General features: G+C 40.8%; 1 protein-coding gene across 1 annotated transcript in view; it reads right to left on the bottom strand.

Moving 5' to 3' along the window:
- Positions 1 to 21,275, bottom strand: part of fbxo21 (F-box protein 21) — a 39,697-nt gene that overhangs the window by 8,121 nt on the left and 10,301 nt on the right. The window contains exons 5-10 of the mRNA XM_080208698.1: positions 20,371 to 20,517; positions 19,364 to 19,500; positions 19,146 to 19,282; positions 17,652 to 17,828; positions 13,883 to 14,015; positions 9,271 to 9,461 (exon numbers count right to left, since the gene is read on the bottom strand). Of these exons, the coding sequence (XP_080064824.1) occupies positions 9,271 to 9,461; positions 13,883 to 14,015; positions 17,652 to 17,828; positions 19,146 to 19,282; positions 19,364 to 19,500; positions 20,371 to 20,517 (922 nt within the window). The remainder of the gene's footprint in view (positions 1 to 9,270; positions 9,462 to 13,882; positions 14,016 to 17,651; positions 17,829 to 19,145; positions 19,283 to 19,363; positions 19,501 to 20,370; positions 20,518 to 21,275) is intronic.

The raw sequence follows: 21,275 nt of genomic DNA, 5'->3' as shown, positions 1-21,275 counted from the left end.
GATACCATAAAAATAGCTTCACAAACTGAGTAACTACAGTGAATTAAACTATATCTTCACAAAATTAAAAATCTAATGAATCATGCATAAGGGGTCTCAATTGAAAATCAGATTATTTTGAATCTGAATAAAAATGTGAAACAGAAGTGCAACTATAAGATAAGCTTTTGTGCATCTCAAATAAAACAGGTCCCAGTTACACATGGCTGTGTCACTGGGGTACAGGTTGTTCACATATGATCAACTGCTAAAGGCAATAAGCAATTGCAGATCATTCAGCCAATTGCTTGTAAACCATACAAGCACAGACCAAACAAATGTAAACCATATACAGAAGCCAACTGGCTCACAGGCAAGGCAAACCAGGCATGCTTCAATCACACATGCATGCATTGCTCAGACGTAGGTCACATGTGTGATGCAAGGATTGAAGGCGAATTCAACCAACTGCAGAGGATTATCCATCACCAAACAGAGTAGAAATAATAGTGATGAGAACATAAGAAATAGGAGGAGTTGGCCATCTAGCCCTTCGAGCCTACTCCACCATTCAATAAGATCATCGCTGATCTGAAGTGGATCAGTTCCACTTTCTCCCCATAACCCTTAATTCCCTTATCTATCAGAAACCTATCTACCTGTGACTTAAATATATTCAGCGAGGGAAAACTGACTTTCGTAATATGGAAAGAATATGGTCATTGTTACATTTTGTTGCTCACATACCAGACGAGGTAATTACCTGTTTTCCTCAAGAAATGTTAGATAATTTGTACACAGATTTATAAGGATTAACAGTGCTGCTGAGTAATTTAAACAGATCTTCTGGCTGTCTCCACATGACAAGGCTGTGAGTTAGAGATTGCTTGAGGGTAGAAAATGAATTGTACCCCTTGGAAAAACACCCAGTATTTTTGAAACCTGCAGAGTACTTGTGCCAATCTGCACGTGAATTGTAATAGTAAAGGAAAGGCTCTTTCAGCTAGAAAGCCTTTTGCTTATAAATAATTTGATATACTTTTGTACTGTTGAATAAGTGGGCTGAAATAGTTCAGCATGGTGCAGACACATCTTACCTCAATCGGTAATTTATAACAAGGTTTTTTTTTGAGATTGCCAATCCGTTCCCATCACTGAGTGTCTCCCACCTTTAAGTGCATTGGTAAGCAGCTACTGATTGATGATTATGCATTGTAATGGAGCAACTGCTTGGCTCACTATGATTTTGTTGTTATGTTATGTTGGCAGGTTTTATTTGGGAACTGTGAAGTTTCAACTGTTGGACATCATGTTTTCACTTCATTTAATGAATTAAATAAATACCGATTAAGATATATACTATTAACTAGTCAGCTGCCAGTTATGATGGGATCTGTTAATTGCCGTTAAGTACCTGAATTGAGCAGAGTACTGATTAATGCATTAGCTTTATTTCACACTCTGAGGTGCAGTGCTCTGCAACAGGAGTGACCTGGCACTGGCTCATGAACCTCAAATTACACCCTACTGCAGAATGCATCTACACTGTGGCACATTTGACATTAGCCTGAGTACATCAGTGAATTGTCAACACACTTCCAGCTGTCAACTAGCCAATGGAAAGGGAGGGGAAAAAAATCTTTCTGGCATGGAAGTTCTGTAATCAAGGCATCAACAAGTATCTGATGTCACAAGTCAAAACAAAAGATGGCACTGAACATTAAGGCTGCTTCTGGACAAACCATCTTGATTATTGCTCTTGCATATATACTGAACTCAATCAAATCAAATCACCACTGCTACTTTGACCATAATTCTTCACACCCAGGATGGGATTTTCTGCCCGCGCTCACCTGAAGGCTGAAAAATCCTTTCCGAGTTCAACAGGTTTTTGCATAATCAGTGTCTCACCCACTACGATTACCATGGCGGACAGGGCAGGAAAATTCCACTCCGTCTCCTATCAGGTTTCTGCTCCATTCTCCCAGCTTCCAAATCTCATCTGTTCTGATGATGTAACCTAGGACAACGCTTCTAATATATCGTCCTTTTTCGTCAACCAAGGATTCTGCTCTGTTCTCACCACTTTCCCTTCCCTTGTTCTTGCTTTCCACCACATTCAAAGGATCATCTTCTGCCATGTCTGCCATTTCCAGCCTGATGGTACCACCAAACAAGTCTTCCCTTTCTCTACCACATCAGCATTCTGAAAGGGTCATCCGCTCCACGACACCCTAGTCCACTTTTCGATCACCCTAAACACCTGTCCCCTTCCCAAGGCACATCCCCCAGGCAATCATAGGAGATACCCTTTTACTTCCTCTGTCCTCACTATACAAGGCATCAAACACTCCATCTAGTGGAAGTAGCAATTTATTTCTTTCAATTTAGTATACCGCACTCATAACCAACATAATTCAGGCATTTCAACATTTAGCAGCTGCTACGTCCCTATTTGAGGAATATGGCCCCCAGCATTGAACACAATGCATCAGTAAATAGGAGGACATACAGCTGCTACTCAGCAGTTTACAAGAAAAAGAGATCATTTGGCAAAACTTTCTTGGACACTTTAAGAAAGCAGGCAAGACTCCAGAAAAACCTGCAGTTGAGAGTCCTATGATGATTCCAGCCAGGGACCCTTCAAAAATTCCAAAGTCACCTCAAATAAATCCTTCCAAGTCACCTTAAAAACTCCTGAAAACCTCACCCAATCTGGCCCACTCATGAGCCCAGGAATGAAGAAAAATTAAGGTTTTAAAATTTGTCTATGCTTTTAATTTGGAGGTAATATACAGTGAACAGTACTGTATAGTAAGTACTATGCAGTATGTGCATTGCTATGATTTCTGATGTCAATAAATACACTAATGTTGATACATTACTCAGCTGTAATTGATTGAGTACAACATTCCAGGTTCTTTCAGAGAAACTATCTCATATACTTTATCTATCTTAGCAACCTGGCTTCCCACCCTGAAAGACTGTGAATATGCAGATCCCTCTCCTCTTGCACCCCCATCAAAATAGTACCTATTAGATTATAGTGCCCCTCAGTTTTGTTTCTGCTAAAGTGCATAACACCAGACATATTCATGTTAAATTGTATCTGCCTATTACACCAGTCTCTATCCTCCTCACTCTTCACTACATTTATTAGTTTTGTATCATCTGCAAACTTTGAAATTGTGCCCAGAATACCCAGGTTCATGTTAAATTATACACAACAAGTAAGAGAGCTAATTCCAATCTCTAAGGTGACCCCACTTCATATTTCTCTCTGGTCAGCAATACATCCATTGACTGCCACTTTCTGCTTCTTGTCCTTCAACCAATTATGTCCCAAATCACCACCACTCCTGTGATACTTCTTTAATAGTGTTACTACTTTTCCAATAAGTCTACCTGGCACCTTATCAAATACTTTTTGAAAGTTCATCTACTGCTGAATTTTCATCTATGGTTCTTTGTCTCATTGACTCCCCATTCCCAGTCACCTGAGCCAGGTTTTCACACCATTTTTCTTCTTGCACAAGTGCACTGGGTCTAAAAAAGTGTACAAAATGGCAGCCAGCATATGCACAAGTTCCTGACCCTTTCTGTAACTTGAAATAACTCAGGTTGATCTGGCATGATTTGCCTTTAACAAATCCATTCTGCTATCCCTTGCTACTCCAAGAACTAGTTTTGTCCTTGACAATGGTTTTTTTGTAGCTTCCCACCAGTCATTGGAATGATTGGCTTCCAGTTAGATTATACCCTTCTGCTTTTAAACAAAGGTTTTCAATCTTCCAGTCCATATGTACAACTCCAATACCCAAGGAAGATAAAAAGATAGTGATCAGAACGTTTACTATCTCCATCCAAGTTTCCCTTAGCAACCTAGAATACATTCCATCTGGACAAGGTGATTTGTTCACTTTTGAGTGATGCCAATCCATTTAGCACCTCCTTTCTAACTCATTTTTATTCTCATTCAATACTTCTATCCCTCCCTCTTCTCATGCAACATCAAATTCATCCTCTTTTGTTAATCTTTTTGGCTTCTATGATTTTAATGACTTGATTTCTGCTCAAAAGCAATTACTGGATATTTACAAGCAGTTGCCAATATACCCAAACTGCCTTCAACATTCAGCCCCTAGTTGACTTCAGAACATGCCCATTTAGTAGTTGAGCAGTGAGCACAGAGGGACAGGCATTGTTATACACAATTCTACCTTAGCAGCTAAGTATCAATATGACAGTTTAGAGTAGTTTGGAATCTTTTTAAATGAACTGGGAGCCTTTGATGTCCCCTCTCTGGGACTCTTTTGGGACGTCTCAAAGAACAAACAAAGAACAAAGAACAACCCAGCACGGGAAACAGGCCCTTTGACCCAACAAGCCCGCACCACCATCTTAACAAAGCATTTTCCTACACCTACCTTGCCCCATGTGTATGCGAATGGTACCCCTATTGTAACCAGATTCAGGGGAGAATAGTGTAGGGTCAATTTGGTACATCAATCAGCCTAAGAGCACATCTTTGGGGTGTGGGAGGAAACCGGAGCACCCGGAGGAAACCTAAGCAACCACAGGGAGAATACGCAAACTCCCACAGACACTGGCCCAAATCCATGCATCTGCACAGCTAGCAGTGATAGTCACTGAGCTGCTGTGGTGCCCATCTGCTGGTCCAGGTTTAAGCACACACACCGACACGAAGTACTAGGCCACTCTTGAAACATCCAAGAGCAGCCCACGCACAACCCACCGTGTGCATGCCCCTCGTCTGACAGCAAGGTGGACCAACACACCTGTGGATTAAAAGAGACAAAACATTAACATGTAGTATTACATTTCCAGTATCGTCCTGAGGCTCTGACCCTTTTTAAAACCGTCTCCTATAACCCTCCATCCCTGTTTCACTCATGTACCTATCTTAAGTAAACCTTACACAAGTCCAGCGTGCCTGCCTCCACCACCTTACTTGGTAGCGCATTCCATACCCCCACAACCCTCTGTGTGAAAAACCTCCCTCTAGTATCCAAATTATACTTTCCCCCCTCACCCTTAGCTCGTAACCCCTCGTGATATTTGTCTCCAATCTAGGAAAAAGCCTGCCACTGTTGACTCTATCTATACCCTTCATTATTTTATACATCTCTATCAGATCCCCCCTTAATCTCCGTCTTTCTAAGTTTACCCAATCTTTCCTCATAACCCAGTCCTTCCATACCAGGCAGCATCCTGGTAAACCTCCTCTGCACTCTCTCCAGGGGCTCCACGTCCTTCCAGTAGTAAGGTGACCAGAACTGGACACAGTACTCCAAATGCAGCCTAACCAACGTTCTGTACAACTGAAGCATTAGACGCCAGCTCTTATACTCTATACCCCTTCCTATAAAGGCTAACATTCCATAAGCTTTCTTCGCAACCTTCTCCATGTGGGTTGCCACCTTCAGAGACTTGTGCACTTGCACTCCCAGGTCCCTCTGCATTTTTATACTCTTAACTTATCATGTAACTCCTCCCTGCATTATTCCTTCCAAAGTGCATCACCTTGCATTTGTCAGGATTAAATTCCATCTGCCATCTATCTGCCCAGTATACCAGCCTATCTATATCCTGTGTCACCTGACAATCTTCCTCACTATCCGCCAATGCTGCCATCTTGGTGTCATCTGCAAACTTGCTGATCACACCACGTACGCCCTCTGTTGTTTATATATATATTACGAAGAGAAGAGGTCCCAGTACTGAGCCCTGCGGCACACCACTGGTGACAGACCTCCAGCTAGAAAAGGACCCTTCCACTACTACTGTCTCCTGTTGCCTAGCCAGTTTTCAATCCATCTAGATACCTGTCCCTGTATCCCATGCACCTTAACCTTTTCTACCAGCCTACAGAGAGGGACTTTGTCAAATGCCTTACTGAAATCCATATAGATGACTTCAACAGCTCACCCATCGTCAACCGTTTTTGTCACCTCCTCAAAAAATTCTACCAGATTCGTAAGGCAAGACCTCCCCTGGACAAAGCCATGTTGCGTATCCCTAAACAGATCGCAACGCTCCAAATACTTATACATCCTATCCCTAACAATTTTCTCCAACAATTTTCCTACCACCGATGTCAAACTCACTGGCCTATAATTACCAGGGTTATCCCTACTGCCCTTTTTAAACAGCGGTACCACATTAGCTACCCTCCAGTCCTCTGGGACCTCACCTGTGTCCAAAGAAGGGACAAAGATTTGCATCAGAGGCCCAGCAATTTCATCTTTCACCTCCCTAAGCAGCCTGGGATAAATGCCATCAGGCCCCGGAGCTTTATCAGTCTCCCGCCTATGGTTCTTCGTCTCGTTGATTCCCCATTCCCAGTCACCTGATCCAGGTTTTCACGCCATTTTTCTTCTTGCACAAGTGCACTGGATCTAAAGAAACTGTACAAAATGGCAGCCAGCACATGCACAAGTACCTGACCTCTGCACTCTTCAATGAGGTAGAATCCCTACAGTCCAGGAAGCGGCCATTTGACCCATCTAGTCTGCACTAAGTCAGCATCTCACCCAGGCCCACCCCCACCCTATTCCCATGTCCCCAAGTATTTAATCTGCACATCTTGGGACACAGAGGCAATTTAGCATGGCCAATCCACTTAACCTGCACATCATTGGTGTGGGAGGAAACCAGAGCACTCGGAAGAAATCCATGCAGACATGGGAAGAACATGCAGACCTCTCATAGACAGTCACCTGGCTCCCTGGCACTAAGGCAGCAGTGCTAACCATTGTGCCAGCGTGCCGAATAGTAACCCAACTCTATACAAATCCCTAAATTATACTGCTGCTCTGAATTTGGATTGCTAGTCACTATTAATCCATCCAACTCAGTCTTAACTTTTTAATTCTTTCATGGGGTGTGGGCATTAATGACTAGGCCAGCATTTATTGCCCAGCCCTAACTGCCCTTGAGAAGGTGGTGATGAACCACCTTCCTGAACCTCTGCAGTCCACGTGGTGGAGGTACTTCCAAGATTTTGACCCAGCAACAGTGAAGGAATGGCAATGCTGTTCCAAGTCAAAATAGTGCTTGGTTTGTAGACTACATTAAATATTTTAAATCCTTTTCTTCTAATGAGATATCCTGTGTACTTTGCATACACATGGATCAAGAACGGAAGCAAAGCTTATCCATCAGTTTGCTGCTCCTGATACATCCTGCCAACTGATCCAGAGTTCAATACAAATTCAAAACACGATGAGAAACATGCTGTCTGTTGTTGCCGTGAAAAGCATGCTGCTGTTATTAACCATCAGTTCTCTAGCTATAGTGACTGATTTAAATAGCCATTCATCAGCAATCTCAGGGCAAACTTTGCAGCACTGATCTCAATGGGCTGTCAAATACATTGCTAAAATACTTAGTCTGAAGAACGTTTCTGAAGCTGAAATGAAACTGATTGACTTTGGGGAAAGGGCTTTTGGCCAGCTCTCATGTCTACAACAGCCCCTTCAGTTGGAGGAATGTCAGAGGTTAGAGACTAACAATACATTCACAAAACCTCAGGAATAATGAGAGCGCAAATAATTATTAATTGAGATTAATTTTAACTGTAAGTTTATGACAGAAAATACATCCTGAAGTTGTGGTCACCATTGGGAGATCAGAATAGCCACTTTCACTACTGAGAAACAATTCAAATAATAAATGACTAATGGATTGTGTATGTGCTGCATATATGAGAAAATTATGAAAGAAGTTTCAGGGATGCAAATATTGACCTCACATCAAGATAATAAAATATTAGGGTGTTAATTCATAATTATATGGTATAAGGAGTAATAAAAAGCTTTGATTCTACCTGCATAACTTGACAAAATATGAAAGCAGGAAAGAAACATCTGCATGAAGCAGATGTCATTGTCATTAATAACTTTATGAAAAACCTATACATCCTGGGTTTCCAACTTTTAAAGAGAGATAATTAATTATATTGATTGGAAACAGTTTGTGTAAACAACTTAGTTGGAAAATGTACTTTCTCAGGTGACTCTTACTGACCTTTTCTTTTCTGACAATTAGTTTTTGTTGATGGTAATGTTTGCCTGTTTCCAGTTAATTCAGTAACACTTAAGAGGTTTTTCTAAGAAGCTGATAAGGAACTATAAAGAATGCATGCCAAACAAATGCAGATTTCTGAATGCAAACATGCCATGCAGATGCAAGGAATCTGAAACGTAAACAGAAAATGCTTGAAACTCTAGAAAGGGTGTGATTGCACTACACAGTGTGCAGAGGAGATTCACCAGGATGTTGTCTGGGCTTGGGCATTTCAGCAATGAAGAAAGGCTGGTTAGGCTGGGATTGTTTTCCTTAGAGCAGAGAAGGCTAAGGAGGGACATAATCAAGGTGTACAAAGTTAAGGGACATAGACAGGAAAGTTATTGACACCTCCCTCAGTGAAGGTGTCAATTACCAGGTGGCAGAGAGATGAGGTAAGGAGCAGGAGATTTAGAGGGGATTTGAGGAAGCACTTTTTCACTCGAGTGGTGGGAATCTGGAACTCACTGCCTGAAAGGGTGCTGGAGGCAGGAATCCTCAACATTTAAGAAGCATTTAGATAAGCAATTGAGTCCCATGACATAAAAGGCCATAGACGAAGTGCTGGGAAATAGGATTAGATAGGTGCTTGATGGCCAACACAGACAGAATGGACCGAAAAGCCCGTTTTTGTGCTGTAGAACACTGACTATATGAAATGCTCAAATCAGGCAGTGACCACAAGAACATAAGAACTAGGAGCAAGAATAGGCCATTCTTCTTGGAGAATTGGCCCTTGGAGCCTGTTCTGCCATTCAATAAGATCATGCCTGATCTTTTCATGATTTGAGAAGAACTCTCATCTCCCTCCATAAATACTGCCTGACCCTTTCAGCATTTATTTTGTGTGGTTAAATAAGAATGTATTACTTTTGATACAGGACACACTCTACAAAATGCAATAGGTTACTTCATTCCACCGCCACCCACCCCCCATCCCCAAACCATCAATCCAAACCTTTTACCATCGCAGAAAGTTAAGAATAACATTCAGCACTTTGAAGACAGATTACCAACTAATATCAATACCTATATATTACTGCTGTTTTTTTAAAAAACAGAAATGAAAGAATAAGGGAAACGTTTGCCCCCAAGGACTGTTATCATTACAAGCCTTCTGCTTCAGCAGCAGTGACACAGGCTAATTGGATTTAAAGTAACCTGGACATATCTGTAACACAGAATGCAGTGAATCAAAATTACCTTTTGTGTTTCATAATAAGCCCCACTGAATACTCTATTTTTCTGTGCTCCTCATCTGTATGTCGTTTTACTGCAACTTCAGTCGTTTGGTTCTTGCGTGCAATCTGCTCCAAAGTTAGCTGGACTAAGTGTCCCACCACACCATGCTGTGAGGGATCCACAGCTTGTATGCGTTGAAGAATATCCAATACCTATGAAAATGAAAGTAACAGAATTGAATGAATACATGTACACAAACAACTACAGTGAAAATTGTAAAAACAGATACTCCAAAAAAAAAATCTGCAAAATAATAAGACACTTCAAGAGATTCAAATAACAAATATACAAGAGGAACTCTCAAACCATGAACACTTGCAAATTTCAAACAGAGATCTTCAATGCATCAAGACCTTCTGCAGTGGCACAGTGGTTAGCACTGCTGCCTCATAGCACCAGGGACCCGGGTTTGATTCCCAGCTTGGGTCATTGGCTGTGTGGAGTTTGCACATTCTCTTCTAGTCTATATGGATTTCCTCTGGGTGCTTTGGTTTCTTCCCACAATCCAAAAGGTGTGCAGGTTAGGTGCACTGGCCATGCTAAATTGTATCTGTGTACCCAAACAGGTGCCGGAGTGTGGCAACTAGGGGATTTTCACAGTAACTTCATTGCAATGTGAATGTAAACTGACTTGTGACTAATAAATAAAAAGAACTTAGCTTAAAATATGGACACAGCTCTGCCTCAAAGTTAACTGAGTCGGGGTTACTGTCTCCTTTCCACCCAAATTTTCTCAAGTCTGTCAGTTTCATAAGGTCTCCGCGCAAAGATCAGCATGTTTTGTCTGCTTCAGAACGCACTTCATCCTGCATTCATAGCAGCACAGAAACAGCTCTCTCTCTGACTGAATGAATGAGTGCATGCTCTCTCCCAGCGCTAGAGCAGTTTCTCTGCCTCAGTGGATGTTGGATTAAGAAATCCCAATTCAACAAAAGCAGTTTCCTTCACAAACCTCACTGTCATTTCACAATGGTGTGCATGCACTGACTTCCCACCCCCCAATGAAGGAACAGCACGTTCCAAAGCTTGAGGTGTTTGCTACAAATAAACTTGTTGGACTTTAAGCTGGTGTTGTGAGATTTGTTTTACCCTAGTCCAATGCCAGCATCTCCACATCATGCACTGCTCACCAGCCTTCCAAAGCAAAGCTGGGAGTGAGCAGTGTTATCCTTTCCTGATCCATTGTTCTGTCCGTGTACTCTCTGGCAGAGTCAGAAACAGAAGCTGCCCTTCACTAGTTTCATCTTGTTGGTTTATGATGGTGAATCCACTTCTTTGATGAGCTTTGGCTTTAAGGAGTGATGTTGTCCCAGTCTCTCTGCTGCTCTTTAATGATGGACAAGCCTCGGAGTGGAGTTATTCATCAGTCCTCCCTTAAAAATATGGCTCAACCAGAAAACTGCACATAACATTCGGTGCATGTGTTCCTTCCCATGTATTCTCAATCAGATCTAAAATTTGTCTTTGAAAGCTTCAATTCAATCAGTGCTCTGTCCACATACACTGGCAGAATCAGGGAGAGTTGGAGCAGCACGGTGGCACAGTGGAGCATTGCTGCCTCACAGCACCAGGGACCCAGGTTCAATTCTTGCCTTGGGTCATGGTCTGTGCGGAGTCTGCATATTCTCCCCATGTCTGCCTGGGTTTCCATCAGGCGCTCCAGTTTCTCCCACAGTCCAAAGATGTGCTGGTTAGGTCGAATGGCCATGTTAAATTGACCCGAATGTCAGGGGGATTAGTAGGATAAATATTGGGGTTATGGGGATAGGGCCTGCGTGGGATTGTGGTCGGTGCAGACTCAATGGGCCGAATCAGCTCCTTCTGTACTGTACGGATTCTATATTTCCCCTCTTTTTGCTCCATGATCACCCAAATGCTGGTAAGTAAAACTGAGAAGCATAGCTCAATACTGAAGTTACACTTTGCTCCAAGTGATTGGAGTTTGAAATGAAATGGCGATTTAGACTACAAAACAGGCAACACTAGTGTGGGAGGGATCTATTAGCTGGATATTCAAGATGGTGAGAAAAGATATAATGACCATTTTGAAAATAAGGCTACCTACAGGAAAAGGACTGATGTTAGTCCCCAAAACTGACTAGAATTTCCAGGTTTCGTTATTGCTAATTCTTTAGTAAATTCTCTTTTATCTTTTGCAGAAACTTTGGTTACAGCTTCAATACTAGGTTATAAATGAAGCTGAGTTTGGCATTTGGCTTACATTTGCAAATTTGCTTCAGTTTGGTTTTACTTGTGAAAGAACAATAGCTAGACACCAAATGGGAGTGAATCGGCAGTTTTCTAGTTGAGCAGTAACTTTAAAAGAGGATTGACTAAAAACTCAAACTCAGACTTGTCCATCACTACAGAGCAGCAGAGAGACTGGGACAACCATCCAACATTTCTCATTAAAGTCAAAGCTCATCAAAGAAGTGGATCCACCATCACAAAAGAGGGAAAGAAACCAATCAACAGCAGCTTCTCTCCTCAGCTCTTGCCGGAGTGTGTGGACAGAGCACTGCTCACTCTGAGCTTTGCGTAGGGAAGGCTGGTGAGAAGTATAGAAGCATACAGCATAGAATGCCATTCAACAGATCATGCTCTGTTAGCTCTCTGAAAGATTCACCAATTAGTCCAATTCCCTTGCTCTTTCGCCATAGCCCTTCATATTCTTCCCTTTAAGTAACGATCCAATTCCCTATTTGTAAACATAAATTGAGATCCATAAAATTAAAATACAATAGCATCACAAACCAACTTCAACATTGAAATCCAAGCAAGTAGCAGGTAAAAGATCAATAATCTTTGCACTCCACAGAGATGTTAAGACTTATACTTGAGTAACACTGACAAAATATCCCTTCCTGCCTCACGATCACAAAATTAATTCAAAGAAAATCCAAAGGAAAAAGTTCTAACACACTTTCCTTTCACTTAGTGAGATGATGTCCAGCCAGGCATTCAGCTATTTCGAAGCAGTTATTGTTTCTTACATAGTCCTTTACTTTTTTTTGTTGTCACTGACTTTCACCATCACTCCTCTAATTTCTGATGAGCTTTATTTCAATGATAGGGTGCATCATACCAGTCTCATCTGATAAATGCACACATGCAGCTTCCAGAACGTGCCATGAAAAGTAAAGTAATCAGAAGCAGAAGCCAAAGCCATTGCCAATTTTCCCCTGCCAAGTCAAAGGAGCAGAGTAAAAGTAGTGATGTCCAAACCACTATCCTGGCTGAGATCAGCTAGCTCAACGCAATCTTATTCTAATCAAATTACAGTAAGCCCCTTAAAAAAAGTGGAGGTATTGCATTTTTAAAATATATTGTTCACGCTGTCTACTCCTGATGAATGTCCTGGAAATCTGCTTTCAGACCTCATGGAGTCACTTAGCCAAAAGCAGTTACGAGACGTGGGTGATCGTTCCATCTCTTCACCAGACACAGGGAAGCGCTATTCAATGCCTCTGCCAGACTATGCTGACAGCAGAAATACAACATATAGAGAATCGCATCTTACATATGAGATGGGATTCTGACTTGGCCCAAAGAACTGCATTTCTAAGGGGATGTATACGATTTAATTCAAATAACCTGACTGCAAAGAATAAAAAGAAGTCTCACAACACCAGGTTAAAGTCCAACAGGTTTATTTGGTAGCAAACCCAGTCCAACGCTGGCATCTCCACATCATGTGAAGCATAGAACCAGAGCCTAATGTTCGCACACACGAACTTTTATTGAGTGAGACATACATTACATAAAGCACCTCCAAACTGAACAATCTGTTTCAGCCTGCTTCTATATATAGGAGCAAAAGCGAATCCCCAGTTAATGCCCACCACCTGAATACAATTAAAGTCAACAAATGGTCTATTCTTCATGTTAAGTACCTAACAGCATATGTCCACAGTTATATTTAATCTTGACTACAGAGAATAATTTGTACTCAACAGTTGAGAGCAGATTGTCATTAATTATGCATTCTGTAATCTGCCACATCTTGACCAGGAACATAAGAATCACAGAATCCCTATACTGCAAAAGGAGGCCATTTGGCCCATTGAGTCTGCACTGACAACTATCTCACCCAGGCCTTATCCATGCAGCCCCATATACTTACCCCACTAATTCCTCTAACCTTGCATCCCAGGACACTAAGGGGCAATTTAGCATGGCCAATGGACCTAACCTGCATGTCTTTTGGCCTGTGGGAGGAAACCAGAGCACCCGGAGGAAAGCCACGCAGACCAAGGGAGAAGGTGCAGGCTCTGCAGTGACCCAAGCCGGGAATTAAACCCAGGCCCCTGGCGCTGTGAGGCAGCAGTGCTAACCACTGTGCCACCATGATGCTCAACATCTCCACATGAAAATTAATGTTCACTTCAATGTCCATTTTTGCTTGCACTTGTCAGATGTGACATCATTTCCAAACCGCTACTGGTAGAAAACACAAAGCTACAATGTCTTTTTTTTTGGCTACATAACTGCATAACAAATTACCAAGCATCACAAGACCATGAGAAACCATGGAGTGTAACTACTAACAGAAACTCCCAATTTCACCAATTACCTTTTCCGGATTGATTCCCAAGTGAAAATAAAGTCTAGCCTGAAGCATCAGGTATTGAACATCATCAGGAGCCAAGGTAAGATACAAATCAAGAGCATTTCGTAGTAATTGGTAAGACTGGTCACTGCCCTCTCTGTAAATAACAATAAAATATGTATTAGGCAAATGTGTAAAGAACCATTTTTCTATAAAGGGTTTAAGTTTTATAATACTATAATATACTACCCTGGATAGTAGTGGCTTAGAGCTTGCATTTGTGAACAGCCTTTCAAATGCTCAGTGTCCCAAAGCACCTCAATCAATTTTACATCCTGAAACGTAGTCATTGATATTATGTCAACAAGCATGGCACAAGATTCCAACAAATAGCAAACAAATGCTCAGTCAGTCTGTTTTATGTGCTGCTGGGTCAGGGAGAACTGCTGGCCATGATATCATGTGAATTTGTTGCTCTTCTTCAAATATTGCCATGGGATCTTTCGTGTTCACCAACTCAGGAAGATGAGGCCTCAGTTTAATGCCTGATTTAATAAACTTCATGGAATGTCTGCAACATATCGATTAATGGTCTTTGATGCTTCACAGTGAGTAGCTTTCTACTGGCAATGCAATAACAAACCAGACCTCACCATCATTTTCAAAAAGGTCAAAATAGGTGCATGCTTCATGCAATATACTGCCCAATTTGTCCGTGAAGCAACTTAGGCTCATCAACACCCATGCTGATATTGAAATCCCCATGATTCCATTAAAACTGATCAAAGTTGACTTGTTCTGCTACAGAATATCCATCAAAAAAATGTTGATTAAATAACCTGCACCTGTGGAATATTACTTCTGTTTTACCACTCTCCTGACCACCACTAAGAAAGCCATCGCCTTGGACTTCCAGAAGAATACAACCCCATCAGAGAAAAGCAACCCATTACTTGCCCTAGCAGTACAACACTTGGGAAGCCCATAGATCATGGGGGCCATTCTGGGGACACTAGACTGCCAGCAACGACTGAGTACATTAAAGTTCCGAACTTTGCACATTCTAGACACCGTGCTTAGATCCTACCACAATGTTTTGGAGAACACCAACCCAACTCTATCACCTCCAAACAGTGGAGGACACAAATCAACAAACACATCAAGCAACAGACTCATTAACTACACAGGACAATGATCTCAATCTCTCCACAATCCCCCACTTATCAACACTACAGATGGAAAAGAAGAAGAATCCTGCCACAATGAAGAAGAGATGACATTCTTGGAACCTCTGTTTCAATTAGGCTACAAGGGACTCCAATGGCTGACAAAACTATACATCAATATCACAGAATCTAAAAGCATAAATGGGTAAAAATGTCACTGCCATACTCAATCCAGATATGTCAGCTGACAACCGTGTGAAGCTGTAGGCTAATATCACTCCTGTATAAATCCTAGAAAATCACAAATGTATCACCATCCAGAAAAATCAGCCTTCTCATCCAGTCAGGCATTTAAAGAAAAAGTGGGATTCTGGCTTAATGGCAGCTGCTGGGATCAAGCTTTGGCTTTTGCAACACACAAGACCAGATTTCAGAAGAAATCCAAGAGCAGTATAGCTATCCTTAGTCCTTTAATCCAGATCATGTTGTAGACTGATGCAAACCTTGTGAGGATCATCCTGTCTAAAAACTCTATGCGTGCTACAGATGACGCTGAGCAAGAGTCCACATGGGCAAAGTCAGCTTACCCCAGTTCCTCAACAATGAACTGTCACAAGATTCAGCAATCTCACCAACATGCTTCAAAGTCACATGTTGCCAACCAAGTCATGAACATTTGCACACACAGCTGATCTTCCCTGGCCACACAAACACCTTCAACTATACCAGTCCTTCCTGTTTAAAGTGGAGTCAAACACCATGGAAAATATTTGTGAAAATGGAAGTTCAACCTAAACCCTCAGCAAATCTCTATACTCCAGCTTAATAACAGGATTGTTAAGTGCAGATCCTGTTATTTTGTGACATTCTATACCAATAACTGTGCAACATGACCACATTCCAACCTATCTCAAAGTGAAGCTGATTGCGTCTAACCATCCATTAGCACCTGGAGAAAGTAGCTGCCAGGACAATGGCAAGAGTCAACCTGCTCCTGAAACTTGCAAACACAAACTGGGGAGCATCAACAACAATGTTGCACAGATAAAGTAATGGGCCCTGGTGTAGTCCGTAAATGAATACAGTGCACCATTATGGTCCAGTAGTCACACTCTGCTTTATGTTAAAGTTTATGTATTAGTGTCACAAGTCACCTTACATTAACACTGCAATGAAGTTACTGTGAAAAGCCCCTAGTCGCCACACTCCGGCACCTGTTTGGGTACACTGAGGGAGAATTTAGCATGGCCAATGCATCAAACCAACACGTCTTTTGGATTGTGGGAGGAAACAGGAGCACCCAGAAGAAACCCACGCAGACACGGAGAACATACAAACTCCACGCAGACAGTAACCCAAGCTGTGAATCAAACCTGGGTCCCTGGTGCGATGAGGCAGCAGTGCCAACCTCTATGCCACCGATGATGACTAGCTAAACACTGCAATGCAGTATATTACAAAGATGCAAGTGGACGCCACAGCATGGCTGTCTAAGCTGTCACACATCACTCTTCCATCTCTCTACCATGATGCCACAATCCCATTTGGAAGTCCTCCAACATTGCTTAGGAACCCTTTTGGACCTATGAGCTTAACCTTTTGGCAATGTGTCTTCAATGCTGACAAAGTTTAGAAAGGAGTTAAGAAGAAGTCACAAGAACTTGGTAAAAGACCAAATACAGAAGATTCAAATTTCTGTGAAAACCATGAGCTACTCTAAATACATTCACACAAACATGGCAAATGCCAAAACTTCTTGTACAAATAGAGAATTGAAAAACTCTCCAGTGACCACGGTCATCCAGAACAAAGTGACTTAATACTCAAGTCACAAATATGGTGAAGGTATCACAGTAAATATACTCTACTCCACCTGATGCAATTACTTGTGTTAACCACTTGACTGTAAAATTATAGTTGTAGCTTTATGTTAGGATGAATGCTTCTAATCATGCAGTACTCACTGCACTAAAATCAGCCCAAACATGCACTCAAGTACTACAATAGTCCTTGGGCTCCTGGCTCAGAGACAAGAATGCTATCAATAGCAATTACCAAAAAATATTATTGATAAAGAAATTGGATACAACGTTTCCTAAGGTAGTAATGGAGCAGTGAGCTGAATGAAGGCACTGAAGTTGTTTCAGCTCTAACTGCATTAAACTTCTCTGACGATTCCTATGTTTAACAATTCCCCAATCATTCAACAAGCTTATTTGTGAGTCTAATGTTATATCTTACAATCTGTCTAATCTTTAGAATAACTGCAATATTTGGCTGTTCAAGCCAGTTATAAAATTATCAAATTTATCTAAGGGATTTTCACAGTAACTTCACTGCAGTGTTAATGTAAGCCTACTAATAAATAAAGTTAAATTTATATATATGCACAACACATTTACCTGAATATCCAGAATGGGCAATCTCCTCTTCGCCAAAAGAGCTCAATATTATTAGGCATCACAAAAAAAACACAGGTAAAAAACACACCATCTGATTTCCTTGGTCTCAAAACATAGGTCATCATCTTATTTCACTGACAGCAAAAACAGCTTTGAATCACTAACACCCAATTATGGAGAAGTATCACTCCAAAACCAACTACAGACTTGAGATACATCTCTTACCTCTTTCCCAGGTGGAACAGGTTCGTTACCATACGGAACAATACATCCTTGGTGGTGACTGAGCTGTAAAACTTTGATGCAACTTTCTGGCCAATCAGATGTTCACATTCCTTTATCGTACATGATTTCCCATTATCAAAGGCATCGATGTAGACAAAGTCCAGAATATCAGAGCTCCTGGGAAATGTGAGAAAATAAAGCATTTAGTTACAAACATCACTACACAGAAAGCAATGAAGTTTTATACAATGGCAAACAACAAATAATGGAAAGAAATTAATCAAATATGCAAATTCCAAAATCATAGAATCACAGAAACCCTACAGTGTGAAAAGAGGCCATTTGGCCCATCGAGTCTACACCGACCACAATCCCACCCAGGCCCTACAGTCCCCCCCCCACCCCATCCCCACACATTTACTCGCTAATCCCTCTAATCTAAGCATCTCAGGACACTAAGGGGCAAATTTAGCATCGTCAAAACAACCTAACCTGCATATCTTTGGATGGTGGGAGGAAACCAGAGCACCCAGAGGAAACCCATGCAGACACGAGGAGAATGTGCAAACTCCACAAAGATAGTGATCCAAGCTGGGAATCGAACCCAGATCACTGGAGCTGTGAAGCAGCAGTGCTAACCACTGAGCTACCGTGCCGCCCCAAAATAATGGATAGTTTTTGGAAGGAGACCTATTATAAAAAGTTATAAAATAAACATACTTGGAAAAAAGTTTTTTCTACATCTTGTATTACAAAAATCAACAATACAATAGCCAAACATGAATAAATCTGTAATAAAAATGCGTTCAGCATGCCTAACCAGTTTGCAAAAAAACATTCACTTCACAAATTAAAAAATGCAAAATATTCAAATTTCCTACATTAATCAAATATATCCTTAACTAACGTTTCATGATATTTATTGTATTATGGATGAAATTGTTTTAAAAGCCATTGATAGGGAAGATTTAATTTGAATATTATGTTGTGAAATTGTAAATACATTCACAAGTCAGACCAGTGATCTGCTGCAGCACATATCATTCAGATCTATTTAGAAAACAGCATCCTTTGATCACTTCTGAAGCGACTGGTGCAACTACATTGGAAAACGATATCGTCTTGTACGCTTCATTTGCAGAACTATATAGATATGCCATTATCACATTCATAATAGTGATTGCATTAGTTAAACACCTATAACACAAAAGCATCCCTAGGGTCTTCACAGAAGTGTAGCCAGAGAAAAAGGGATGCAGAGCCAAAGGAGGACATAGAGGCAGTAACTAGAAGCTAGGCTGGAAAAGACTTTTAAAAAAGTTTGTAAAGGAGGAGTAGAGAGCTTTAAGAAATATGGTTTAAACGGTTGAGGGTCTGACCAGCATTTGATTGAAGGCATACAAGAAACGACCTTACAAAGGAGGAACACCACTTTGGCTACCTTAAATACATGAAATTGATTTCTCTTTCAAAAAGATACAGAGACATTATTACCCTTCAGGTTTTTGGCACCATCTTAAGAGAAAGTGACTGGGAAAGCTGACCGGCTCCAGTCGTAAACCCAGACTCTTGCCTATTGTTGAATATATTACACAAAGTGTAATAGGAATTCCTTTCTTTTGTGTAAGCACCTAAATACAAACAACACAGAAATAATGACTTTCATATATAACTTCATAATTAGACAGAGAACAATCTTAAAAGTAATATACCTGGCTTATATAGGAATTCATGGGGTTGTAATAATCATCTTCATTCCCTTTAAATTTGAGCTGCTTGTATAATACACGATTCATAGCATCTAGAACCTGTTGCTGCTGCCCCAAATCATCAACAAACACTTCACCATCTGAAACATGAATCAAAGAAAAATATTGTGCAATAATATGCGGAAAAAACAGAATTTAGATCAATTTTTAATTTAAATTGCAATTCACAAGAGAAGTCCAACTACTGCCTACTTAGAAGAAAACTTTTCAAATTCTTCCCCTTAAAAATACAATTTAATTCCCCTAATGGGCTCAGGTTAAACATTCATCTTCATTAAATTGCTCCATGAGACATTAACACAAAACATCAATAGATTGTGGCATGGATTCCGAGCTTTTAACAAATTTATCCTCTTTATTCCTGAGTGAAACGGTGCCTAAACCATCCCCCAGCACATGGAAACAGAAATTCAGTTTGCCATCCCATCTGGAGATAAGCTGATCTAAATTTAGACGAATGTCTGACAGACATTATACAGACCATTGCTGCTTTTGATCAAGCTGTAGTCTTAACTAGAATTGTTAATTCTCTGAAGTTCAAGACTTACACAAAACATTCTTCCAAATACATTTCAACCATACACAAAGTGAGCTGGAATTCCATTATTAGCCCGAACCTGTTGAACTGGGCACATTTGAGGGATAGTTTACTTCAAATCTCAAACTGAAGTCATAGATGACTCATATTTCAGAAGCCATTTTCATGAAGTGTAAAGTTCGGCCGCAGTTGATACATCAGAAGAACTCTGATACACAGGTTCAAACATCAGTCAAGATTAGGATTCACACTCAGGCCCCCAGCTGCAAATTACCAGGCCTTTGTATTGCTGGCATTGAATTTCAATGTACTGGAGAAGTCTGAGATTAGGCCCAAAGTAGCTAATGAGATTCTTTATTATGATATGAATTGAGAATGCGAAACTGATCCATTAGAGAAACAAGCAGTTTACCTCTTTCTGCAGTAATACTTGGATGACAAGAATGTTTTAAACGCAACACTTTTTTCACTTCTTCCGTAATAGAATTTAACTGTAATAGGACATCCTCCAGTGAGGTATCTGCTAAAGGGTTGCAGTATTGGTCTATCAGCACAACACCTGGCAAGAAATTAAATCAAACTTTATGTTTACATTCCTAATTATGCACTTTACATTATATACCTTATCATTGTAAGTGCTCCTGACCAAACTACCAAGCTTGAGGCCCAGGGATGTCATTGTGTAGTGCAGTGTCATTTTAAATTCCATATTGTAACATTGTGGGAAGAAACATACCATAATTCCTAGATGAGTTCCCATTTGAGTGAGAGAATGAGGCAAGAAAGAAATGGTGTCACCTTTGCAAACAAGCTTAAAAAGGACTAAACCATTCAAGCCTTCGAGCGAGTTCCACCATTCAATGAGATCATATTTAATCTAATTTTAACTTCAATCCACATTCCTACCTACCCTTGATAAACCTTCACCTAATTGCTTATCTAGACCATATCTACCTCTGCCTTAAAGATATTCGAAGATTCTTCCACAACCCCATTGAGGAAAAGAATTCCAAAGTCTCCCAACCCTGAGAATTTCTTTTTCCCTCAATTCTTTTTTAATGGGCGACCCTTTATTCTTAAACAGTAACCCCTGGTTCTCAACTTTCCCACAAGACGAAACATCCTGTCAAATCCCCTCAGGATCTTGTATGTTTCAAGTCGCCTATTACTCTTCTAAACTCCAGCAGATACAAGCCTATTTTTCCAGCCTTTCCTCATAAAGAGAACCTACTCAGTCCAGGTGTTAATTTAGCAAACCCACGCTGATCTGCTTCTGCATTTACATCTTTCTTTTAATAAGGAGATCAATAGCATACA

The sequence above is a fragment of the Carcharhinus amblyrhynchos genome, chromosome 20 (genome assembly GCF_965287045.1).
Source record: "Carcharhinus amblyrhynchos chromosome 20, sCarAmb.v2.hapA, whole genome shotgun sequence".
Taxonomy (NCBI): domain Eukaryota; kingdom Metazoa; phylum Chordata; class Chondrichthyes; order Carcharhiniformes; family Carcharhinidae; genus Carcharhinus; species Carcharhinus amblyrhynchos.
The sequence above is the reverse complement of the archived record's forward strand: the minus strand, read 5'-3'. Positions and strand labels throughout refer to the sequence as shown.